We start from the raw sequence: 27,095 nt of genomic DNA, 5'->3' as shown, positions 1-27,095 counted from the left end.
GACATTAAAAAGTGTTTCTTTTTTTCTAAAAAGCCAAATTATATTAACCATGATTGATTTATAAATCAGTAAAATGACAGAACACCCAAGGGGGTGAATACTTTTTATAGGCACTGTACTATGGCCTAAACACAGCTTGGAGTATAATATAGGAAGATTTTATGCCTGCGGTTCTGTACTGGGGCGTTGTGACTCAGAAGTGTGTCACGTTGCCATTCAAAGTATATCACAAACATGTCCCTGGCATAAGAAAGGGAAGATAGAAATACAGTAGAGGCCAAAAGCCTATAATACAGGACAATGGTTCCCAACCTTTTCTCCTTGGGGCCCCCCTACTCATATATAGCAAAGCTAAGGCCAGTTGGAAAAATGAAACATCAATTTCAAGAGAAGAAAAAAAACTTGTTGGCTTTAAAAGTTGTAAATGTATGTGGACAAAACTAAGACTGTTTTAAATTTTAAAGTCAAAAGTGGCTGATTGTGTTGAAGAAAAATAACAGATGGAGTTGTTTAACTTGCACAGGTCCTGAAGTTGAGTGTCTAATCTAATGATGCTTCTTACTGGGACTGATCAGTAAGGACGTACTAGAGATTTTAGCGTAGACTGATCCCAATATTATTATCATCCTGACTTAGAAGACACATTTCTGTGAACTGCAGTTACCCAACCATCTCTCACCAGAGATTTCAGGGGGGCACGAGGCTCTGTCTGCGTTACTCATACTATATGAAACCATCTGGGGGGCTCAGCTCTTCTTAGATATGAGTAGGGGGGTCTCAGTGGGGAAAGGTTGGGAACCACTGGGCTAGAGCTTGCTGCTAACTCCTTGATGTGGCATGCATCTTGAATTTCCAGTATCCAACAAGATTCTGCAAAACTTAGGAGGCCTTTAAAAGGCTTTTTTAACTAGACTTGATTCATTGTGCCTGAACAACATTCAAATTCACTGGCCCAAAAAACAAGCCTCTAGCCTTACCAGTCTAGACATAATTGTCAGCACTGCCCCATGGTATGGCCATCTGATATTTCTGCGCCAGATATGATGTACAGATTTGAGTGAAATACATAAGCCTCATTAAAAGGATTCCTACGGAAGCTGTACCTAAATCCTGAATAGCTGTTCAGACGTTCTAAAACTTTGGTGAATTACAAAGACCGGGTTTCATTCTATATTTTGGCTGGAAATAATTTAATTTTTTGTAACGTAAAATGATTTAGCCTACACACTAAGAGGCAAAACTGCATCTCTTTTAGGGAAAATGACATTTGATGTCACTTTCATTTAATAATGCATTAGCTGACTATTAAAAATAATGTAATGCTGCATTTTATCAGCCTAATTAACAGAGTAGCCAATGCCTCAGTCTGTAAACATTACAATTGTCACGCGGTGAGAAAGACTTGAGAGTATGAAGAAATACTTTCAAATCGTTGACAGCTTCCAGAATGTTCAAGAAAGCATCAAATAGAGCTTTTTCGCTCGATTTTTCCAACTACAAGCCTCGAAAAATGAATGAGTTTCTGGAGAAAAAATAAACTTAAGGTGGGCGGGAGAAGGGCTAAATTACGGGAGAAAACACCGGGGAAAACGTGTTGGGAGGAATGATGTAGGCTGTGTCATTTCATAAAATGAAGCGGAAACACTTTAAAATGCAAACAGCAAACGTCAGAGTTAGTTGTGTGTTAATTAAGTTTCTTTTTGGCTTTATTTTAACCCAACTTTAGATTTCCTACCTGATGCTTTTTCTGCAGCAGCTGAGTTTGGTGTTGGTGGTTGAAGGGGCGTGGTTTGACAGGGCTTGTGGGGCATTCAATACCATTGGAAATTAAAGACCTACAATTGACAGCACATGAATGGCTTCTCTTGATGGGCATTCTGATAGAAATAAAGACATTAACGCGATCAAACTAGCGCATCAATTTCTACGAATCAATTTAGGCTGAATTACTGTAGAATAACGTATGTTTAGGTGTTTTGAATATAATATAAAAAAAAAAACTGTTTTAGAATTTCAGTGTTATATTTAACAACATCCACGGGTTTTAATGTGCAGCATTTGCCGGTTCTTTTTCCTACTGAACCTGTTTTCTTTTATTCAGAAAAACTTTATTTTGAACATTTTGCACAATATATCACTTAACAGTACATTAAAGTCAAAAAACAAGGTGCATTGTATCAGGCATTCAAGTTAGAACATGCAAAATGAAAAAAAAAACTTTAATTGAAAGAGACATTAAAAAGATATTACTTTTTGTTTGTATTTTTTATTGAAGAATATTCAAATGCAGACAAACACAACTCTAAGGTTGAGCAATTGTGAAGACAAACAAAAAAATAATTTCATACTATGGGGTATGTAAGTAAAGAAAACAGAACGAAACAGAAAAAGAAATAATAATTATAAAACAAAAATCTAGGGCTATCTCATATCAAGTTATTTAATAATGAAGATAACTTTCTTTTTCTAATAAAGTTTCAGAGGTTAACTTAAAAGGTTTAATGCATTCTTCTATTTATCCAGAATGGACGGATCACATCACAATTAAAAAAATAAATGATCCAAATTTTAAATATCTTTTTCACTAAAAGTGCAGTTATTAACCTAAATATAGACATATATTACTTATACTACTTACTTATAGCATGACTTAATCTTTGTGTGAATCCTTTACTAGGGTTAAAGTCTAATCAGATGTCTGATTATTGGTTATATTTATGGTCTTGATGATATTTTTACACATAGTGTTGAATGCTATGAAGTGTGAGTTCTATGCTATCTGGAATCATGGATATGAACTTTAACAAGTAGGCTAATATTAGGAGGTCAGTTGTTTGTTATAGTTTTTGCTTTTGTTTTCACACAGTAAAATTATATCTTTTGGTTTAAAAGTGTATGTTTTCAGCAACCTTTCAGAAGGATTTAGTTACAGGACGTTCACAGAAAGGAGCATTACATTGTTTTCTACCTCTGGCAGGATACTAAAGTTGCTCATTCTGGTAAACTTGGGCAGATGAAACGTCACATCATATGACCATTTTTGATTAATTAATTGAAATTTTCATTTCGAACATACAAACAAGAACAAAAACATAATTAGATGACAACGTAAAATAAAAAGGAAAGACATTTTTAATTTGTAAAAAAAAAAAAAGGGATTAAAAAGGATTAAAAATTATAAAGTGATCCTTTACACAGCATCAGGACACATACCCAGCATGAAACATAAAATACATGTTGTAAAAGGAGCAGGATAAAGTTTCCACTTAACTTCTCAACAGCACATATTTTAACACAGTCATCTAGCCTTTATCAATACTAGATAACACAAATTAAACAGTGTAACAATTTACATTGTTTTTTTTTATTCTGGCACGTTATCATACTGAGATTTTTTTCACCAGTACAATGTGAGCTTTTGAGACAAAGAAACAAAAATCAACGTCGTGAGAAGATTTACGCATGCTTCTAATAAAAAAACTCAAACTGCGATTAAAAAAATTACGTTTGAATCACAATTTTGTAAGAGAGCAGCTTTGGTGGTGCCCCTGAACGCCTCACTAGTGCAGATCAGTGTTGTGGCTGTGCTCCTGTCTGCTCCTGTCTGCTGTTTCTGCCGCTGCTCCCCTCTGTCCTCCATTAAAGCTCGGTTCCATCCTCGCTGTACGGCGCAGGCCCGAAGTAGCGCAGCCGCTCTGAGGTTAGTGCCCTACCGCGCAATCTCCATTTATTTCAGCCCCGGCGCAGCCGCATCATCGAACCCGGACGCGCTGGGCTCAAAGATGCTGATTGTTTAGATGTTGACTGCTGCAGGATTTGAGGCATATTTGGCTTTTTGTAGAGAATCGTGATCTAGGCGCGCATCGACAACAAGCTCTTATAGAGTAGAATAGCATTGAATGAATTGCAGGCCGCTGGGCCTGTCATAGCGATCTGTTTTGTTTCGTATTGCGCGGGTTTCATGCTAGCTGATGCGTTACAGAGGTTTACCATTCATTGAATACCGAATATATGTACATCCACTTCCTATCATGCTCAAACTACTGCTTTAGTCGATCATGGTTGATGTTCATTCAGTTGACCGAAGCTCTACGGACAAATGGTTAGCTAGCTAGCTGATTAGCCGTATGTAGGACAGGGCTAGCTTAGCTCTGTTTGGCAGTCGTTGTCAACCTACCCGGCAAGTCGGCTAAAATTACAGTGCGGTGATGTTCGAGCCAAAACATTACCGATCTAATACAGACAGTCATTCCTTTTTGGTCCCATTATATTATTCTGCGATTTTCCCTATATTACGGGCATTTTAATCGAGCATCAGTGTTATTGTTGAGTCGTGCACCAATTCGTTTATCATCCATTGATCCTGTCTGCAGGTAGATCAGCCCATTTAGATGGCACAGGGGGTATTGAATCTAAATTCATTATTTTTGTGCGGCAGATCATGGCAGTTTTGACTCCTTGTGGTTTTACTTTTCTTCTAGTTGAAAGCACATTACTGGCACACATTTCTTTAACGCATAAAGACCTGTTCATATAAATATCCCATACATCAGCTGCTCGCTATGAATCAAATGAGCAAGGTGCTCCCTTCCAGCTGCTTCACTGGTTATTTTCACACAAGTCTTTTCTACAATTACGAATTGTTATCCCTAAGTGAGAATTCTTCATGGCTGGGCATCTTTACGTGTTGTTTGAGGGATGCACATACCTGTCAGACCATGAAACCCCCTCACTCCTCACATATTCACCAACACATAAACAGACACTCCTGCCCCTTTAGACTAACTGTACTCAGTCTCCTTCTTGGTGGATTTTAAATCAGCAATGTCCTTATAGTCTGTTGCACTTGAACCTAGGTTATTTATCTACATATTCAAAAGTGATCTATAATAATGCATGTAAATTATTGCAATCTGTATATTATAATACATCCAAATTAATACATTCAAGCTGAAAAATAAATCTTGTTTTTTTATTCTTTGAGTCAGGTAACGTCTGAATATATATTTCCTGAAAAACAAATCTATCTTAATACATAATGAAGCCACCTAGAGGCATAACAGCAGCAGTGCAGTCTGCAGAATAACAAGAACCTGAAAGATAACAGCACACCAAGTTTACAGAATGAGTGATGTATAGCAAGAATGATAACCATTGTGCATTTGAATGCATTTATGGTGCACAGTGACTTGAATAAGGATACAAATACAGGCATTGTATTTTCTAATAATTTTTATGATTGCCCCATCGATTATTCCGAAGAAGTGACTACATCATCATCATCAAGCTGTGAAGTTATGCAGGCTTATAGTTTCAAACATCCTGGTTTATAAATAACAGCTGATTTTTTGGAAAGTTTGTTATACATGTGACATTATTCATTAATATTCACTAATATGCTTCTGCTTCACGATGTATCAATAGTTATTACAGCAAGGATCACTCAAATTATAGTTGTGTGCTGTTATGATGAATAGAAGCACAAACTATATTGGAGTTAAACAGCTCTTGTCATCATCTTTCTTTTTCTGTCTATCTCTGTTGCCGTCATACCCTGGATCCAGCTGTTTAGACCAGGCGACCAAACATGGACGAGCACGTCGTTCACCAGACAGAACACATGACCACCATCGAGGCCAGCGCCGTCAGCCAGGTCCAGCAGGTGCACTTTGATTAATCAAAGTTAGAAAAAGAGGGATGGGGAGGAAGCCTTTTTTAATTCTTATAAATCAAAATCTTTTTAAAGCAAATCCATCTAGGTAGATTGTTAAACTGTAACAGACATCAAAGCATAGATTTGGCATGATATCCATCAGGTTCCTGTGTGGCACTGCATTCTGTGTAGAGATTTAAACATGGATCATTTCTGTGTATAGGTACATGTGGCTACCTTCACTGAAACCTCCATGATGAGCGGTGAGGAGGATTCAACGTCATCACCAGATGATGACCCCTATGACGACACTGATATCCTCAACTCTGCTGGCACTGATGAAGTCACCGCACACCTGGCTGCTGCAGGTATTTTCCCCGTGAAGCACCTGTGTTCATCTTCTAAAAACAGATATGTGGTGGATTTCAGTAGGTAGAGACAAACATTCAATAATTTATATCAGTTCGACTGCTCCAGTTCTAAATGGTAATGGTCAGTGTCATGTGTTTAAATAACCAGCAGATGGTGCTGGTGGACTTTTCATGGAACCAGTTCAGTTGGAATGCAATAAATTGTTCCCCAAAGGCAATTTTCTTGCCTTTTATTTTTTGTATTTTAATTGATTCATGCAGGATTTATATTTGGGCCTTTATGCCTTTATTATGAATAGGGAAGTGGATAGAGTCAGAAACTGGGGATAGTGGGAATTGTCACGGTAAGGGAGCCGCAAGCCGGACCTGAACCAACCTTCATACTTGGGGCATACAGACATCACCGCTAGGCTTACCAGTATTCCTTGCCTAATTCTTTTAGAATTTGTCATCAAGTAATGCTAGTGAAGAAAGCCTTCCACTTGCATACTTAAAAGTTTCAACTATTTTAAATTTAAAAAATATTAACCCTTAGCGGAAGTTGAGGCCATTTTGCAACTTTTATATTCATTTATTGTTTTCCTTTCTTGATTATTTTGTCTGTGTTGATGCTAACAACATTTTAGAGGGCGAGTTTTGTTTCAATAGAATTTTTTTAATTATAGCATCAGAACCAATCAGCAGGTCAACAATAAGCTCTTTTTAGATACACTCTTTACCTTCGTGACCAAAAATGCCCCTTCAAAGAAACAACTTTTGTTCCCCAGCCGTTGCAGTTAAAGTACATGCATTTTATGATATTCTGCTTTAATTCTAGAGTCATTGCCTCAAATTTGCAGTTTTTCCAGTTCGTCACCAAATATCAGCCATTTTTTCATATTTAGTATGAGGGGTAATCACATGCTTTATTCCTGGGTCCTCTAAGGACACTTTTGTAACAATTTATTACAATTTTAAACTAAGTAAAAATAAAAAATGCATGAAAATCAGAGTTGTTGCTCATTAGTAACATATTTGAGTCTGTGATAATCCCCTTAAAGGAAATCCAATTTACATGAAAATATTTCCTTTTTTGTGTGTTTTTTGCATTAAAAGTATGGGGGGGGGGCTTGCAATTGAATTGGCATTTAAAGGGTTAAATTTCTAAAAATTAATCTATTTTTGGTTTACAGATCAGGTCTAATCTTGATTTAAACATTAATGCAAACAAAGTGGATACATTTTTGGATGTGTATATACAGTATATTTTCTTATTGCTGTTTATGTTGGGGATCCACAAACACCCTCAGTGTAACAATATATTAAAGACTTAAAATAAACAAATTTATAATGCTTAAAAATCCAAGTTGTTGCTCATTATTAACACATTCAAAGCTGTGATAATCCCCAACAATTAAATCCAATTTAAACTGGCATTAAAACTATTAAATCCCCCCCAAAACTATTTAATATTTGACATTACTTATCAGTTCTGATCATGGTTAAGAAATTAATGCCAAAGAAGTGGTAAAAAATATTTGTTTATTTTTCTGTTGTTGTTTTTGATGCTGCCATTTTTTGGTCACAAACACCCTCAGTGTAACACCTAATTTTACACCATCAGAGGGTTGAACAACAATTCTGAATTATGAGGAAATATTACAACAGTGCAGACTGCTCAGAGAATATTATCACTACAATCAGGGAGAAGAAAGATCAGGAGGACATTTATGAAATATTGCTCAGTTCGGTTTTAAGTAAGGATGCGCGATATGTGATTATATTTACACATTCATGGTAGCCGATAGGATAGCTTATATTAATGTTGTTCAGACCCAAAAGTTAAGACCTTAAAACACATTTTGAAATTTAGGTATGAATTAAAAAGACAAACTTGAGTCCTTAAAACATGCCTTAAAATTTAAGAAAAACCAAAAGACTTCAGCTGAAGCAGGTCTAATGGTCCTACCTTAAACTTCTGAAACTTATTTGTACATAAAGCCGATATCTATAGCTGATGTACTATTGGTTGTAAATACTTTTATGCTTGATTATTTCATGCTATCCCTGATTTTAGGTCAAAAATTTGATTTGAACTATGTTTGCTCTTTTTCTCACAGGACCAGTAGGCATGGCAGCTGCTGCCGCTGTGGCCACCGGTAAGAAAAGAAAGCGGCCTCACATCTTTGAATCCAACCCCTCCATCCGCAAGAGGCAGCAGACTCGTCTCCTCAGGTAAACTGATAACAGCAATAGGAATTATTTTAATCGTAATAGTTACAATGACACAAAAACGACGGCACTGCCAATATCATTGTGTAGTCTCAAATGACCTGATGGCTTTTGTTCCTCACATTAGGGAAAATGATTGTGTGCTTACAGAAAACTACGAGCCACCCTGGATGAGTACACCACTCGAGTTGGCCAACAGGCCATAGTGCTGTGTATCTCTCCCTCCAAACCTAACCCTGTGTTCAAGGTGTTTGGTGCTGCTCCTCTGGAGAATGTGGTGAGTGTTGAAATACACAGTGAAACATCCTTACCTCCATGTTGCTAGTGCAAAATGGTACACTGCAAAACTCGCATTTTATCATCTCGTGGGACAAGTGTAGGTTGTAGCACCTGCGCTTTAGAATTATATCACTGCACCCCTTCATGTTCACTCACTTCTGTATTCACGTTTTCCACACCACAATCATACACTAATCGAATAACAACATCCAGAATAACCTGCACAGTCAAACCCATCCTCTGGGGATATAGTACATGTGTTGGAGGAGAAACCGGCAGCTTATCTCAGGCATAGCTGCGCTGCAAAAGTCAATGATTGTGTTTTTATTTGTGTGTAATCCAGCGAAACATCTTACATCAAGATTTACAAGAAAATTAAGGACTAAATCGCCTGTAATGAAAAAAACTTGGCAGTAATGCAGCATGCAAAATTCACTTCGAAGGTTTGTTGAAGTGAATTAAATAAGATGTAATTTCTTATTTACTGAAGGTAAGCAAGTCAGTTTTGCTTGTTGGAGCCAGTTCTACTCCTTACAAGCAATTCAGTCCTTATTTTTTGCTCTTCATACTTTGAAATAAGATTAGACATTTTATTTACCATCTAGACTCATCAGGTAAATGTGGCTCACCTAAGTGTAATGGTGTTTACACTTCAGTTTTTTTCAGCGTATTTCATTGATGCTAAAGGGTGTTTTTGCTTAGAGAAGAGGAATTTTAGCTGGATGTTTCTCTGTTTTTGTACTATTCAGGTGAGGAAGTATAAGGGTATGATGCTGGAGGATCTGGAGAACGCTCTGGCTGAACACGCCCCTGCAGGAGGAGAGCTGGCCTCAGAGCTGCCACCTCTCACGATTGACGGCATCCCTGTGTCTGTGGACAAGATGACACAGGTCAGGCTCAGTTTTTTATCCATATTTTCATTTTGCATATAAAGTAATTTGTCAATATTGCATTCAAACTCTCTCATGTGTCTTGATGCAAACACATGACTGTTTTTCCAGCAGAGGGCCCCACATGGCCAGTTTTGCCCGCTATATGTTTGTTGTAAGTAGGCGCTAAGCTAGCTATATCAAGGTCAAACATCCACTTTTACCCCCTTTTGCACGTCCGTCTATGTCAGCCAGAATTATTTCTAAAATCCATACACGCATTGTCATGGGCAGATCAGGTTGGGCATGCAACGGCAGCGTTTGAGTCTGAAGCCAGGCTGAGCTACCAGGGAACAGTGATGTGCCTGCACGCAGAAGGCCTTTCACTGCAACATTAGCACCACTACCGGCCTCTCTTTCCTCACCCCAGGGAGCCCGGCTTGTTTACTTTACCCTCCCAGTGCTGCTGACGCATTCTCTGGATCATCGTCAGCCCAGCCAGCATGTCAGCGGCCCACAGAGACTGCTCCTAAAACCATGGGAGCGCCGTAGCCAATCCAAGGGCCAGATGTGTCCTCGGAGGTTAGGTGTTAGTCGGTAGCTTGTTTTTCTGGAGGTTGTTGGTAGAGATTATCAGGAGTAACCTGCTGCCTCACTTAGCTTGGGCCAAGCCAGACAAAGGTTTTTAGAGGTGTATTAGTGACACCATGATGGCCTGAGTTTTTAGAAATGTTGATCGTCCTCAGAAGCTGCAGGTGCACAAATGTGATGAAGGGCTAATTTAGCATCCTTGTGCTTGATCCATACCAGGATGGCCTTATTGTCTTCTACACAGACATCTGTAGCAGGTAATGGCACTGATACAGAGAAATCCCAAGTGAGTTTTAGTGACGCAGGTAAAGGATTGGCCAATCAGATTTATGGAGCATCTGCAGCAGGTGATCTCGGGTCTAGCCTGAGCCCATAATTACCCCCCAGCTTTGTAAAGGCCAGGGACCAGGCGACACTGCCTCCTTCCTAAATACTGATTGGGCCATTGCTTGGAGGATTAGGATTGGGGAGGAATGGGGGCTGGGTAGTGGGTTCGAGGACAACATGCCACTTAACTCAGTAGCCGCTGTAATTAGGCCATCTGGCCGAGCAAACATCAACATACACCCACGCATGGAGCTGCCACAGGTGGAAATGCTAGCATCTTTTGCTATTAAGCCCCTTTTCTGAGGCTAATCTAAATCTTGAGTGCTAGCTGAGCCCCTCTACTGCATTCACCAAATACATTCTCTGTTTTCCAAACCACTATGATAAAGTGCTGTTCGTCCATTTTGTCATATCTCTTTGCACCAAGGAGCTTGGTGTAAAGGTGATTGTGAGTCAGAAATGAGACTCTAAAAGAGGGAGGAGGAAGGGATTTATTTCTCCCAGAACCAAATTTAGATTGTGATGTCAAGGCAGGCAGACGCTGCAGTGCCTCATTGTGCAATATAATCCCCCCAGTGATGCTTGCATATTGCCAGGACACTGAGGACATGGGCGCTAAACCCCTGCCCCGGCCTGTCAGTGAGTGTGAGCTGGCTCTGGGACTTTTGATGTGGTGGTGAGGGTGTACAGCTCAGTGGCACACTTAAGAACTGGTCAGGGTTTCTGCAGAGCCTTGAAAAGTCTTATTTGATTTTTCTTTAAAGATTATTTTTGGGGCATTTTGCCTTTATTTTGATAGGGCAGCTGTAGAGACAGGAAACATGGGGAGAGAAAGCAGTGGAAGATATGCACCAAAGATGTACTAAGACTGGGAATTGATCCCAAGACTTTAGAAAGCAGGGAACCCCATATTTGGCAGGGTGCACAGAATACTTAATTTATGCTTTGCAGACCACCTGCTCTAACAAAGTTCTACCTCTTTGTTTGTGAATAAGACTCAAATAATGTTGAAAATCACAAGACCTAACAGTCCAAAATCAAAAGATGGTAACTTGTTTCCATCAGGAAGCACATGTCAAAGTGGTCAAATGTTTTACTTTGCCACTGATTGTTTTACTCACAGAATTGAGCAGCTTCTCCTCGTTAATACCTCTGCTAAATGCCCAGAGCCTCGGCAGGAGAGGTTAAACAGTGTACGATCACCTCAACTGTTTCCCCAGTGTCTGACAGACACTCCAGGCTGGAGCCACCGTCATAGATTAGTCTGTTAATAAACATCACGTTGTTCTCTTTTTAGAAAGCCTGTTTCTATTTCCAGGCCATGACTACCTCAGCAGGTGTCTGATCAATACGCCCCTCCTGCTGCCTGCTCAAGGACGTGTGTCTGTGAGGGATTATTCACCCTTCCCCTTCAGAGTTGTGTTGAATATATTATCAGTATTACCTCCATGCATGTGTTTTTGCTGCAGGCCCAGCTGAGAGCATTCATCCCAGAGATGCTGAAGTACTCAACGGGAAGAGGGAAGCCCGGCTGGGGTAAGGAGAGCTGCAAGCCAGTGTGGTGGCCTGAGGACATCCCGTGGGCTAATGTGCGAAGTGACGTACGCACAGAGGAGCAGAAACAGAGGGTGAGAAGAATAGTTGTGAAATTATGTCACACATTGTCAATCTTACTTTTAGTTGTGATTTTGTTATGTAAATAACAACAAAACAGAAAGAAAACAATCCTCATATTAAACTGATTACTGTGGCATAGAGGAGTGGTTTGGCACAGGTTTAAACAAATTGTCTTGCAATGAATACAGTCTTTTTTTCTTTTTTACACAACAATCCTGACTTCTATTAACCTCCCTAGTGCTGGCCAATCCTGTCTCACAAGTCCATATATAGAAACATATTATCCTGTCCCAAAACTATATATTTCTTTCATAAAAAGCAAAAATTAAAATCAAATGTAATAATAGTAACAACTTCAAACTTGCAACAGAGAGCCTTGAGCATCATGACTTCAGAAGAAAACAATGCTGGTTTCCCATTATAAAAAGTTTATTTGTGTCATGCTGAGAAATTAATTTGTTAGAAAAGACGAAACAGTATTGTGTTGTCCACACAGGGCCTCTGTAGAAATAAGCAGATTATAACAATGCAAAATAAATCTCGGATAAGTTACTCCTTCTTTTTGCCATTTCTTTAAGTGGATATTATACATTGTAATGTCTGCACAATAGAAAGTTGTAGGCAAGACTGTGTGCCTAATGCTGACATGCTCATAAGATGAGGATGGTGATCAGTTGATTGATACAGGAACAGCAACTGTGCTTTTATAGGCACCTGGTGTGCTTTCCCAGACCTGATCAGCTCACCTCATACTGGGTGCCCAGGACCCAGTGCACTGGTCCAGATGCCAGGGGTTGGTGGTGTGTGTCATGGAGGGGGCAGCTGTGAAGATACATGGAAAGATGGGGTATGGGCCTGGTGCAGGCCTAGATGTTGGGCATCAGGAGGCCAGAGCAGTACAGGACCAAAGTTGACATGGTAGCGTGCTGGACTTGCATATGCTCCCATACTTGACCTGACCTCGCAATTAAAAGGAGAAAAATAATCACCATGCAAATTCCACTGGATTCTTTTAAGCTTCCAAAGAGGCATCAACTAATTGTGCAGTTTTGACTTACATCTGAAGATGTCATTGTGTTCTTTTTTTGCTTGGCCTGAACTGTTATCTTTAATGCTGAATTTATTGTTAGTAATCCTTTAATTAAGTTCTATTTATTTCACATATTAACTCACATTTTTGCATCTCCAGGTGTCTTGGACGCAGGCGTTGCGGACCATTGTCAAGAACTGCTACAAGCAGCACGGCCGGGAGGATCTGCTGTACGCTTTTGAAGACCAACAGATTACCCCGGCAACGGCCACTCAGCACCACCTGACCGCCGCACAGAGCATCGCCCACCTTGTGCCCTCGCAGACTGTGGTACAGACCGTCAACAACCCTGACGGAACAGTCTCACTCATCCAGGTAAGCAGTGGAAGCTGTTCTGATCTTTTTAGTCATAGAAGTTACATAACCCCTCTAAGGTTTACATTTTCCACTCTTTCTCTCAGGTCGGTACAGGACACACGGTCGCCACCCTGGCAGACGCTTCAGAGCTGCCTGGGGTCACAGTGGCTCAGGTCAACTACTCTACTGTGACCGATGGAGAGGTAACGACTGCATGCACACAAAAACACTTCTTTCTTTTTTACAGGACAACATAAACACGTTTTCAATGAAGTGATTCTCCAAAGAGGGAAAAGAACAGTTGTTTAGTTGAATGGTCTAATGCTTGATTTACCTGCACATGCAACTGTATTGATTTTGTCAGACACCTACCATGCAGCAGTGACTTAAAGCATTAAAAATAACTAAAGCTAGCAGAAGCTTAAGTGAAGTATTTTAATTCACTTAAATAATCCATTCAGCCCTGTCAAAATTACCTAAAACAGAAAAACAATGCAGTCCTTAGCACTTATCACAAAACTGCTGATTGTCTTTTGCTTGAAATAAAATCCTGTTTTTCCTTTGTTAGGTGGAGCAGAACTGGGCCACCCTCCAAGGAGGTGAAATGACGATCCAAACCACTCAGGCCTCTGAGGCCACGCAGGCCGTCGCGTCTCTGGCCGAAGCGGCTGTTGCTGCCAGCCAGGAGATTCAGCCTGGAGCAACGGTCACGATGGCTCTGAATGGGTGAGAACAAGAGTAGTTCAAAGATGAACAGAATTTCTTAGCTATAATCATAATATCAGACCAGACAGGTTCTGCTTTCTTGTTTGAAAGCAGATTTAAATACAGTGCCAGATTTGGTGTGAAGCTCTTATGAACTCAACTCTCAGGAGTCCCCAGTTATGCTGCAGAGCTCAAAAAGGATCTATAATTACCCAAGATGAGAACAGAACGACTGTCAGAGCAGGTGACCAGCATCCCCCTGGAGATAAAGTCGAGTTCCTGCCATCCTTGTTCAGCACCTAATTAATTAGCCTGTAGTAATGAAAGGTGCACCAATATTAAGTTGGTTGTTAGTCTGTTTCGCAGTCTCTGTCTTATCTCTCTTAATCAAAAGTAAAGATGTATAATTCTTCCAGCCCTTATTCCTAAAAGTTAGAGTGTTCCTTAAAATGTACATTAAAACAGAATGTGATGATTTGCTGAACATCAAAACCTGAAATTTGATTAAAAATAGAAACACTGTAAAGATTTTCGCCAACTTAGAAGAGTACAGCCACGGGTGGGGCACCACCTAACTTTCTAGGCCAACTGCATCCCTAAATATCTTTTTCTTGAAGTTACATTTTAACCCATTATGACTGTGTTTTAATTTACCTCAAGCCTGAAAGTTTATTTACTGAATTGAGCTCAAACACATCATCCTGTAAAGTTATAATTCTTTGTTTAATTGGCTGACCAGTTTTTCTTCTGCCAAGTTTCAACACTGGATTTTTAAACAGCAGGACTTAAAAGTCTGGGGAATCTTATCGTGGCTGCTTTAAGTGGAAGACGAAGATGACTGACCTACAATAGAAGCAGACAAGTTGATGATTTTTTTTTCAAGCCAAAAGTCTAATTTACCACATGTCAGTTTAATTTAATCCACGATGCTGATCTGTGGCTGGCAATTCTGTTAGCTTTTATAATCACACTACACTGCACACACAGTTTCTTTCTTAGCCACAGGCATCAGAGTGTTAATCGCAGATGATCAGCTCTGGTGAGTGGCAACTAAAAACATCCATTCTGATCTACTGATCGGGTGTTGTTAATGCAAATCAACTGATAATAATGCCCCCCCCCCACTCAACCACTCAATCAGGACATCTCTACTAAGTATACAGTTCACTGCAGATTTAGGAAAAAGTGCTTTTAATTTCTGAAATACAGATATAAATGAACTTAGCAGCTCTAGTATTTCAACATGGGCAGGGTTATTGCTGTTGTAGTGTTTTTCTGTAGGGAAATCAGCCACACGTATTCAAGTGGGATCTTGAGCCACGTCCCATTTAATCATATGGAGGCCTTAAAACCTAATTACAATGCCAAATAAGGATGTTGAAAGGTTAATCTCAGTACAGTTTAATATTTTGTATAGATGCTGCAGCTAAAACTTGTAGATCCAGCAGTTTTGTTTCCTGATCTTTCCAGGTGATATGAAATGGGCTAAAAGGTTTTGCAATCACAGGTCAATTGTTTCTGAATTGCTGACATGTTAGCTGTTTTCTCACTGCTGTAGTGTCAAGGCAATAATTTAAGATGTGTATGGGTATGTCCCACTGGGGCTTGTTACCTGCACCCACCTGGGTCCCCCGCTCCTCCCCCCACTTATTGTCCCCTTCTCCTGTTTACCTGTGCTGAACTACTCTGGGCTCTCTGCTCCACAGGCTGTGGAACATTTTGTCTCTATTTGCTGCCTCTAGAGCCTTTTTCTTTGCATTTTTTCTGTTGACTTAACATTGTGAACAAGAAATTGCACGTTTTTACTTATCAACTATAGTCAGCTATGAAAAGCAATTGATTAGTATGGGATGGGCTGTGGGGTGGTAATTGCAAAGCAACTCACCAAACTATATTGTATTGATGCATGGCCCACAATGACAATACAAAGACAGCAGTTCCTCAAATAATTGATAAGTTGCAGGACAGTCATATAATGATACACCATAATATATGATTAACTGAGGAATTAACAATGGCTCTTAAAACGTAAAGTTCTGAATTAATGTGCTTCGTTTACATTTATTTAACCAGGAAAACTCATTGAGACTAAGAATCTTGTTTACAAGAGTGTTCTGGCCAAGACAGGCAGCAGCACAAAGAACAAAGACACCAGTATAAAAAAACAGAGCAGTCAATCACTGCAGCCAACAATCACCAAATCCTGAGACACAGAGGAAAACATCATCCGTCAAAACATCTACAGCCTGATGCATCTTCCTCTAATGCCTTCAACTTCCTTTTACCCATTTCAAGACAGACTTTGGGGACAAATAACAAAATTACATTTTGATGACTGAGTCACATAGTGAGGACTGTAGCTTCCAGCACTTTTTACATGAAGGATATTACTTTATAGTATATTGGGGCAGATTTTAAATCTTCTTATAAATAAGGAATGCCAGTGATTAAGCCTATGAGTGGCATAAAGTGGAGTCTTTTCTTTGCGTCAAAACAAAAACAAGATTTATTCATGAAAAAACCCAGACGTGACTAAAACTTTTTACAAGTAGCTCAATGTGAATCATCAATCAAGAATCCACGACTAAATCACATCTCCCTGAGATGTAGTAAAATAAGGCAGGTTCAGCTCCTTTTTCTTTGAGTTTCATGAGTTTGGTCTTGTCAGGATTCAGAACCAGGTTTAACTCCTGCAGAGTAGCTGTGAAGCATCAAAGGCTTCTTGTAAGCCTGATAATGTGTAGGAGTGGAGCAGTGAATGACAGTGTCATCTGTATATAATTACAAGTTTGCATTGGGAACATTGTGACCAATACTGCTGATATAGTGTAAATAGCAGCGGTCCTAAGACTGAGTCCTGTGGCACACATTTTTAACTTCAAGATATTAAGAGGTAAATCCCTCAGCCTGCCCAAAATGCTTTCTCTTTCATAAATAATTTTAAAACTAACAAACCTTCCATTCTTTCAGTCAAATGCAGTGCAGCCTGTCTTTTAAACTGACAATCAATAGAAAAATCAGTGAAAAGAGCAGCAAAGTGTTCTTACTCTCCAAGGACTCAATAAAATCATTGATGACTTTTAAAGCAGCTGTGGAAGTGCTGTGCCTTTTCTTGAAGCCTTCAGTTTTGTGTCAGTTTTATCTGATATTCCACTTTATCTAATTGCTTCTTTCACTGCTGTCAGACCCAATCACACTGTTAATTTTACTCGTCATGTTACCCTTATTCATGCCATGTGTGCCTCTGTGAAAAGATGTGATGCAGGAACTTAGTGAAACAATTTCATCAATCCCGAAATATTCTTTTTTCACATTTAACTATTAACATTTTGGAACCAGTGACTTGTAAAAATTGAACATGATTACTTTTTTTGATACCACAACAACAAAAAAGAAGTCATAGACACCCAATACTGGATAATGTCTTGGTTCTGATTACAGAAAATAGCAGTCAACCTGTTTAAATTGCACAAAAACATTAGTAACTGTTCCATACAGAAACTTTGCCAATGTTTTTAAATGCTTTAGCAATTTTTTAACAATACCCAGAAAATGAGAAAAGGATGGTTTTAAAACAAGTGGTATCAAAACAGTCTAAAATCTTTTAAGGGCAGTATTTTACCTCGCTGATGATTTGTCCGATCCCCTATTAACTAATTGCATATATTGTCTTTCCAAGGCTTAAAAAGAGGTATTAAATACCCTTGTTTCCAGATTTTAATTCTATGGTTTTACCAGAAACATAAAGAAGGGTGTCATCAGCATACCAGGATATTTTGAATGCATTTTTACTGCCTACTGTCTCCATGCAACCTGTAAACTCCCTCTGCCCCTCCTATTCCTTATCTCTCCATAGTTCAATCCCACATGTGATTATCAACCAAGCTGTGAACACTCCCATTACTTCATAACGAAGCTGGTGTGGTAATAGGCTCGTGGTAATTCCACTGGATAGATCTGGTTAATAAAACTGCTTTGTTAGACCCGCAGCACCTGGCCTGAAGGGAGATGTGACAGATTCTCCATAAGTCCAGACTAGAAAAGCCTCTTAGGGCCACATACGCTCCTACATCTTCACCCTGCATCTTGCTAATAACCCTGTCCTTTGTGAACAGACTGTGTGTGTGTGTGGGTGTGGGTGTGTGTGTGTGTGTGTGCACTTTTCTGCCTTGTACCAAAGCCTGTCAGGAAGTTGTACCTAATGCAATATCAATATCGTCTGGCTTGAATACATGTTATGAATACATTTTATGTAAAGACAAGATATGTTTGGCCTTTTTTGACAGTCTTATATATGTCTGTGTTGCAGTGAGGCAGCTGCCCATGCCGTGGCGACGTTGGCAGAGGCAACTCTACAAGGTGGAGGGCAGATTGTCCTGGCTGATGCAGCAGCAGCTGTTGGGGCTCTGGCAGGGGTTCAAGATGCCACAGGTACATACTCCTACATGTTATTATCATGATTCATAACACACACAAAAGACAGCATTTTCATAGTTTGATATGTGAGCTTTCTTTTATTGCTGTCCATGACACTAGGGGATACTTTAGAGACGCATTGGTAGAATATGGACCCCAGAGTCCAACCCAATAGCCTAGGCTATAGAGATTCAGTCTTAATGAACAGAGGTGACTAAACAAGCTACAGACAAACTTGGGAGACTACACTGCTGTCTTAAAGTTTTGCAATGAGGATACTCACTCAGCAGACAGACAGCAAATACAGTAGATTTTACTGAACGTTCCATCTCCCACACAAGTCTACGTTCACATTCGTAAAATAGTTCCATGTCTAAACACACGTCTGCATGTACAGATTCTGCAGCTGTATGCACACGATGCCAAGAAGAAGAAAGAAGACGCAACAAGTTATGTTAACGTTTGTTTATGCTAACAATGGAGTCAGTCCTGCCACTATGGCCATTTTTATTATTTTTCACTTGCTAAAGACGACCCTCTTCCTATTTTTACATATATTATGCAGATCAGATTAGTGATGTTCCTAGGCAAATCATTTGACATTCAATTAAACTCAAATTGTAATTAGGTTTAGCCAACTAGTCTAAAGTCAGCTAAAGATATTCTGTGAACCAGGTTCACGCTGTAACGGTAAACAACCTCATATCTCAGACCACTATTTTGAGATGCTGCTCTTATCAGATCAGAACGGGTGTAATTTTGCCTGTAAAATGTTTTATTATGGTTTTAAAGGCTACATTTGTGAAATAGCCATGTTGCAAACATTACAGACTAAACAACATTTCATAAATAAAACCGAAATGTCAGATGCGTAATCCAGGATTGAATTACGTACAGACCTGCTTTAGAAGTATTTACGTGAATGTGGCTCGCATAAACTTCATTAGCCTTGGCTAAAGGTAACATAGCTTTGCTAGTTACATTGTTAACCTTACTACTAGTGTGACGTATGACGTGAACCAATTTAGCTACAATAGCTTTAGCTAAAGCTAAGGAAGCTAGAGCAAGCTGCCGTTTGTGTAACTGATTTAGTCTAGCTTTAGCAAATATAGCATTATCTAATAGAGATAATATAGCTAAGTTAGTTATGTAGCTATGTTACCCACGTAGTTTATGTAGCTAATGTAGTTTGATAGATTTAGATTTAGCTAGGTTAGCTACAAACCTACATGATCTGTGTAGCTAATGTAGCTTTGTTAGCTTTAGCCTTAGCTATGTAAGCTTTGCTATAGTGTTTTTAAGGAGGACAAGCTTTTTTCCTGCAAACAGACTGTTTACTCAGCTGTATTAATCATTTTGTGATCAGTTTTTGCAGGCCAGGTTTTTGATTTTTACTTCTGGTATCCTAACCCTTACCTTTACCCTAACTAGAAGATAAATAGGATTTTATTGTGAAATTTTTAGTGTGTATTTCCATGTTGACAAATGCAGCATCTCATTGTAGTGGTCTGCAAGGGAAATCTGAGATCTGTGGTCTACAGCCAGACTGTCTTTTGAGACTTAAAGAATGTAGCTAACATTAGCAGCGCTAGCTGGACCAGCTTCACTAAATGCTATGGCTATATGTGAGTTTAACCCGACACAGCCTCTGCACAACTTTATCCATATTTTTTATATCAAATTATCACTAAACCCCTGCTGCCACAGGATTTTTTCAATTCACTTTTAGTTACATCAGATTAAAGGGTATTTTGGTAGCAAGGATGTAGCCATTAACCCTATCTCAGAGGATAAATGGTTCTATTCTTCATGGATTCAATGATCTTTTTTAAAAAGAAATGTTTGAAGTAAAAGCAACATTTTGAAATGCTTCTACAATTGTACTGTCCGGCAAGCACCCCATACTCTAACTGGTTTCTGTCTTTTTTATCACATGCTCTATGTCTCATTCATGTTAGTGAAAGACTTCAGATACTTCATTATTAGTTTAATTATGGCAGAGAGAAGTATAATGCCATGAAACTGAGTATTTATAAAGATAAACTTTTGGCCTCATGCCTTGACTAATTGCCACCTGTGTGTTCCCCAGCCAGTGGCATTTCTAATTAGTCTATCTAAGTGTAAGCTTCCCTGCAGTAGCAGTGCGGTGAGACCTCTGAGCTCCTCCACTCTAATCTACTCCGTGCTGATGTGACAGATGGTGTGTGCGTGTGTGTATCTTGTAGCATACTCGCTGCTTTTAATGATACGTTAGCTGCATGGCCCTGTTGTCAGCCTCCTTACATGCATACTGCATACACTGCTGTGTCTGCTGGGAGTCTAATGACATCCTTGCATCCTTGTTGCACAGTGTTAACTACCATTTTTAGTTTATGTTAGACAATATCCTGAGAGTGGAAACATAAGGCTGCTATTTGTCAAAGATTAGCTTTAAGCTACATGCTTATAACATAATGTCAATGCTAAATTTAGCTTGTAAATGTCAGGTTTCTAATGCAGGTAAATACAAATATACAGGTGAAAAATAAGCAGTTATTTAGTAGCCTGGATTTAACAGTGACTCTTGGCTTTCTGAAATAATTAATAGTTCAGTTTGACTTCTGAGTTTTTTTAAGATTATTTCATATCATTTTCCTTTTCTTAAAACAACTGATGATAAGAATCATACTCTTCTCAATTAACGAAGTGACACTTCAAAAAATTTTTAAAGCTCTATATAGAATAAAGGAGCCACTGTTTTAGGGTGCAAAGGGACATTTTTCAAGAGGACATGAGCAGATGCCCTAGGGGTCCTCCCAAGGATGGGAGATTACCTTAAGTAGCCTTCCAGCTGGATGTTACCTCAAGCCGGTATCATTCATAAAATTATATAAAACAGATATTTTGGTGTTTTTGAAGTCAGGTTGTAGGATTTACTTGGCAATAGTAGTGGCATATGCCTCCAGAGATTTTATTGTGTGTTGCCCCTCTGAGCATTAAGCACTTGGGGAGGCTAGGCTATATGGTGTAACAGATGGGTACAGTTTCTCCACGTACTTTAGCTAGATTAATGTAAAAATGGCCAAAAAATAAATAAAATAAAATATTGGCTCAGTTGTGCCCTCTTTTTTTTTAAGTGTTTTATTTTCAAGCCTCTGTTTTTGGCACTATTTTGCAATTCTAGCTTTGGCTACCAGCTATGTCTTCTCCTGCTTCAGTGTAGCTGATCAATCATTTGGGTCTGTGGGTTTTGCCAGTGATAACAACAACCAGCTGATCTAAAATAAAGCTAAAATGCGCAATTATGACTCGAGTGATGATGACGCACTGCTTACTGTGGAAAAGAGTGGTCACTTTTAAAGGGGCAATGCACACTGAAATCTCTGGAGGCTAATGCCACTACTTTTGCCTGGTATAGTAAGTATCTCATACAACCCATCTTCAAAAATACTGAAATATCTAAATCTCTATACAAGAGGCTCTAAAAGTATGTAAAACAGAAATGAAAGCTTTTTTCCTAGCATTAAGAAAAGAAAATAAATTAAAGAAATTAAAGGAAAAAAGTCAAACATAAATTTAAAGTTCCCATGAAGCACCTACTTACCACTTACTTTAAGAGAGGAAGTCCCGACTGATGAAAGCCTGACACCCTGCGCAATTACTGACACCCATAAAAATGATCTAAATAAGAAAAAAAAATAGAAATTATAGGGAGCAGATTCACTGTATACTAATACTCTAGTTTAGTTACGATATTCCATAAGAAATTTTTGATTTTGGGTAGGTACATTATTTTCAGGAAAATCTGATGCTTTTTTTTCTTTAATTACTGTAGATAATTAAATCAATGCTTTGGTCATGTGTGTATTTGAACTTTGCTCACCCATGTAAAATACAGTCCTTTAAATCCAACATCTGCACCTTTTCTTGTCTGACATCTTGCTTCCTAAACAATGACGACTCGTTTGGCTGCAATTGGCCACTTCAGCAACTAATGTAGCTGCCAAAGCCAGTCCTTCTCCCAACTATTGACCTTAGCTAATCACTGTAGTGCTACACTCGAGTGCAGAGCGGCGTTTGAAGTGCACCGGTCCAGACACCGCTGATTGGCTTGTGTAGTGACCCTTCATTTACAAAGGCACACACTGACACATATACACAGCCACAGAAGAACAGCCCTTAATATTAAGCAACAATGAGTGAGGCACTTCGCTCAGAGACTGTGTTGTGTCTGTAAGTAAGAATGCCAGGCTGGTGCCCTGCTCCCTAAGCCCTCCATCATAATCACTACCAGCACAATTACCTGCATCAGCAAAACTTAACCCTGTCACAAATCAGTGGTGAGTGGGCTTAGCATGGGTCACATTAGTGGACCTACAATTACAGACAAGCCTCATAGAAGGTGGTTTTATCTTAGACTCAGCAATTTTAGGTACTTTTTCTGGTTTTCTTCTTAAAAGTCTTAGGGTGCATTTGCTCCTTTTCTGATTTCTTATTTTATTGCACATTTGACAAACTTACATGTTTCAGATCATCAAACAAATTTTAATATTAGACAAAGATAACCTAATTTTAAACACAAAATGCATTTTTTTAATGAAGCCATCCAAACTTACTTGGCCAATCATTGCCCCTGAAACTAATAATTGGCTGTGCCACCCTTTGCGTCAACAACTGCAAATAAGCATTTGCAATAATTGTCAATAAGTCTTTCACATCGCCGAGGAGGAGTTTTGGCCCACTCTTCTTTGCAGAATTGTCTGAATTCAGCCACAATTGGAGGGTTTTCTACCATGAACGGCCTCTTTAAGGTCATGCCACAGCATCTCAGTCAGAATTAATCAGACTTTGACTAGGCCACTCCAAAACCTTTATTTTGTTTTTGTTTTTTTAAGCCATTTGGAGGTTGACTGGCTGGTTAGTTTTGGATCATTGTCCTGCCACATAACCCAAGTGCGCTTGAGCTTGAGGTCACTAACTGATGGCCAGACATTCCTCTTCAGGATTTACTGATAGAGCGCAGAATTCATGGTTCCATCAATGACAGCAAGTCGCCCAGGTCTTGAAGTAGCAAAACAGCCACAGACCATCACACTGCTACCACCATGTTTGACTGTTGGTTTAATGCTCTTTTTATAAAATGCTGTTAGTTTTACACCAGATGTAACAGGTGCACACCTTCCAAAAAGTTCAACTTTTATCTCACCAGTCCACAGCATATTTCCCAGTAGTCTTGGGGATCATCAAGCAGTGATTTTAGCCTTGGACCTCATGTGGATGCCATTATTGCCATTGTTGCCAAGTCTATTTCTCTTTGTTGAATCATGAACGCTAACCTCAATCAGGATGATGCATCTGATACCTACAGGGCTGAATTACAAAACACATATTGATACTTTATTTTGATACCCCACCACCTTAACTGAGAGGCAAGGAAATCTGAATTTATATATATTCGAGTGGCACCATATAAAGATATTTCTGTGACTCATTTCAAAACCCAGACAGCTATTAGTCTCTGACTTTCAACACACTTTTTTCCTAAATTATCAATTTAGACACCGTTTAGGCCCCATCACCATACAAAAAGTATAGATTTTGCACCAGTATCAGAAAATACCCCAACGATACCCATCTCTAGACCTTAACTGAGTCAAGTGAGGCTTGCAGGTCTTTAGATGTTGTCCTGGGTTCTTTTTTGACCTCTTGGATGAGTCGTAGATGCACTCTTGGAGTCAGTTTGGTATGCGGCCACTCCTGGTAAGGTTCACTACTGCTCCAAGTTTTCTCCATTTGTGGACAATGGCTCTCAACAGGGTTCACTGGATGTTGTTCTGGGTTCTTTTTTAACCTCTTGGATAAGTCATAGATGCACTCTTGAAGTCATTTTGGCAGGCCAGCCACTCCTGGGAGGGTTCAGCACTGTTAAAAGTTTTCTCAGATTGTGGACAATGGCTCTCAACATGGTTCACTGGAGTCCCAAAGCCTTAGAAATGGCTTTGTAAGCCTTTTTATCCTGATAGATTGAGATAACTTTGTTTCTCATCTATTCTTGAATTTCTTTCTTTCAGCTTACTTCACTTTGTCAGACAGGTTCTATGTAATGCCTTTATCACACAGGGCCATGTTGGTTTTGATGGCTTTTTTCCCTTAAATGAAGTCATCATTTCAAAAATGCATTTTGTATTTACTCTGATTATCTTTGTCTAATAATGGGAAGGAAAATCCAACGGAAGGCAAGCTTCCAACATCAAATTGAAGACACCAGATGAATGCACCAGTTAACATGGTCACAAGTTTAACCACAACACTGACAGAGTGTTAAAAGCCCCTGTTGTTTATGCACCAAGTTTGTTTACTCCTGTCCAAGTCAAGCCACTACTCATTTTGTCAGTAGGTTCACTGGCTAAGCGCCTTGAAGTCACCCCATAATAGAAAGTGCAACTAATATGCATGGTATTCATTTACGGACACAGTGGGAAAAGCCAGCTGTGATGTAATGATGCAAGGCTATCACCTTGTCAATGTGTGCTTTGGCATGCTTTATAAAATTGCAGTGTGTATAAAAATGCAACAATGTTTAATTTTTTTTCATCTGAATTGTAGCAAAGTTATATGTGTGAAAGCCCCCTTAAAAACGACACTAAATTAAATGAGTCGTTTTCATGTCTGTAACTACTTCAGGGGATTCATGGGTAATGTGGTCTTGTTAGTTTAAGATCCACTGTCTTAGCTTGCAGTAATGGAAGCGGATACGAGCCCCTGCCATCCTCTACACTGACCTTCTTGCCTGCCTGTGTCACTGTGACAGCTTGCAGGGTGGGGCAGAAGCCCACGTGATTGCAGCAGTAATCCCCACAGGCACAACACACACACAAACAGCTGGGCGTAGGGGGAAGCAGGCTGAGAGCGTTCAATTGGACCATTGTTCAGAAACGTAACATGGCTGCCTCCTGCCACCAAGAACTACCTGGACTTAAACCTAACACAGTGTCGAACATAAACTCTAATGTCAAGAACCTCTCTTTGAAATGGCTGTTTTTCCCCTTAAAAGAATAAAAAGAAGAAGGCTTACGTAGTGTGTCTAAATCATCTCTGTGCCCTCTCCTCAGGTCTTGTCCAGATTCCAGTAAGCATGTACCAGACAGTCGTGACCAGCCTCGCCCAGGGCAACAGGCCCGTCCAAGTCGCAATGGCACCTGTTGCCACACGCATAGAAAACACCGTCACCCTGGACGGCCAGGCCGTGGAGGTCGTGACCCTGGAGCAGTGACATTAGTGGCCCTGGAAGGAGTAGGACGCCCTGGAGATGTTGTTTATCCTACTGTTTCCAACCCAGTGTACAATGTCAAATATATTTTTAAATGTACATCTGCAGGGGAAGTAAATGTGAGGTATCATTGTGTTTACTGTGTAAAAATATTGTTTTTGTTGGTGTAATTTTTCTCCCATTTAGTGCTGTGTTTTTTTTAGCTCTTTGATGTTGAGAATTAAGTATTTATTTCTTTACAATTAAAATGAACCAAAAAGCCCGGGAGGAAAGCCACCACTGCTTCAGCCAGGGTGTGTTACTGTCACTTTTCTCAGATCTCATTATTATCCGTGCTTGACTGTTTTGTTTTTAGGATGTATTTACAATTGAGTGCCACAGTAACAAATCACTCCTCTGTTACCCTTCTTATTGCTCTAAATGGTACCCTTTACACTTTCAAATCTAGCAGCGTATTGGCTGTAGACACTCCCAGTCATTCAGTGGTGAAATACAACAATGAAATCCCTTCAGTTGTGTTCTCTCTACCTGTGTTGTTTTTCTGTAGTCACCACATGTCCACATTTGTGAAGACTCAGGATATACATTGAGGTGTTTTTTACTCCTGGACTGCTGAGCTGTCTTCCCAATGCAGCCAATTTGTCTACCAAAACAGTTTATTTATACTGCATGGTTAAGAGCATCCCTTTTTTTCTTTTTTTACATAAACTCCTTCATGTGTCACCAAGGACCTGGTGGGTGTCTGCGTAAGTCTATCACAGGAAGTGAGACATGCTTGGACAGAAGATGCAGTGTTTGTTACACGAATATCAGAAGCATTTCTTTAAATATTGCAACAAAAACACCGCTTGCCAAGATTCGATATCATTCAATGCAGCTGTAACGTTTGGTTCAACTCTGACCAGTATTTAAAGACAGAAGTCCAATAAAATGGCTGCTGTTCACCATTCAATTTGTGTCTGTTTTTGATTCAGCACGCTGCACCAAAACACAAGCAATAAATCATTCCATATTTATATATCACCAGAGGTGGAAAAAGTACAGTTACTCTGGTTAAAATTTACTTAAGTACAAGTACTGTTCTATAAACCTGCTCAAGTGAAAGTATAAAGTATTTAATTTGAAGTTTACTTTAAGTACTGAGTAGCTACTGAGGAGCTGTACGGTAAAATATGATCTTTTCTTATTGATGATAGCAACAAGAGAATAGATCTTCAACCATGTTGTTCAGGAAAAGTCAGACCTCCATAATAAAGTCAAATATTCAACAAACCTGAGTGTTAATTAAACTCATATAGTTACATTTTACACTTAAAAGTGTCCATGTTGGTCCACACTTTACGTAGTTGAACTACACTTTTTAAGTGTTAAATATTTTATGTGACAGATATATGACAATATGACAGAACTCTTGACAATC

General features: G+C 39.3%; 1 protein-coding gene across 2 annotated transcripts; it reads left to right on the top strand.

Annotated features, from left to right (window-relative positions):
* The first annotated feature begins 3,569 nt into the window (after window positions 1–3,569).
* Window positions 3,570–26,622, top strand: nrf1 (nuclear respiratory factor 1). Of its 2 annotated transcripts, none has more exons than XM_041781208.1 (12): window positions 3,570–3,700; window positions 5,565–5,653; window positions 5,877–6,021; window positions 8,124–8,238; window positions 8,386–8,512; window positions 9,264–9,404; window positions 11,771–11,929; window positions 13,108–13,323; window positions 13,410–13,508; window positions 13,874–14,031; window positions 18,320–18,441; window positions 25,518–26,622. In XM_041781208.1, exons 2-12 carry the CDS (start codon window positions 5,588–5,590, stop codon window positions 25,676–25,678), a joined length of 1,509 nt encoding a protein of 502 aa, XP_041637142.1. In that variant the 5' UTR covers window positions 3,570–3,700; window positions 5,565–5,587; the 3' UTR covers window positions 25,679–26,622. The 2 variants fall into 2 exon arrangements, with proteins under 2 accessions (XP_041637142.1, XP_041637141.1); XM_041781207.1 differs by having other exon boundaries at window positions 5,565–5,662.
* The last annotated feature ends 473 nt before the right edge of the window (window positions 26,623–27,095 follow it).

Source organism: Cheilinus undulatus, linkage group 23 (assembly GCF_018320785.1).
Source record: "Cheilinus undulatus linkage group 23, ASM1832078v1, whole genome shotgun sequence".
In the NCBI taxonomy this organism is placed as follows: Eukaryota; Metazoa; Chordata; class Actinopteri; order Labriformes; family Labridae; genus Cheilinus; species Cheilinus undulatus.
The sequence above is the reverse complement of the archived record's forward strand: the minus strand, read 5'-3'. Positions and strand labels throughout refer to the sequence as shown.

Bases quoted from the DNA above. Each gene is read 5' to 3' on its own strand.
- nrf1 (XM_041781207.1), top strand. From the start codon at position 5,588: ATGGACGAGCACGTCGTTCACCAGACAGAACACATGACCACCATCGAG. The intron at 8,239-8,385 runs GTAAACTGATAA...GTGTGCTTACAG, and splicing joins CAGCAGACTCGTCTCCTCAG to AAAACTACGAGCCACCCTGG. The intron at 9,405-11,770 runs GTCAGGCTCAGT...TTTTTGCTGCAG, and splicing joins CTGTGGACAAGATGACACAG to GCCCAGCTGAGAGCATTCAT.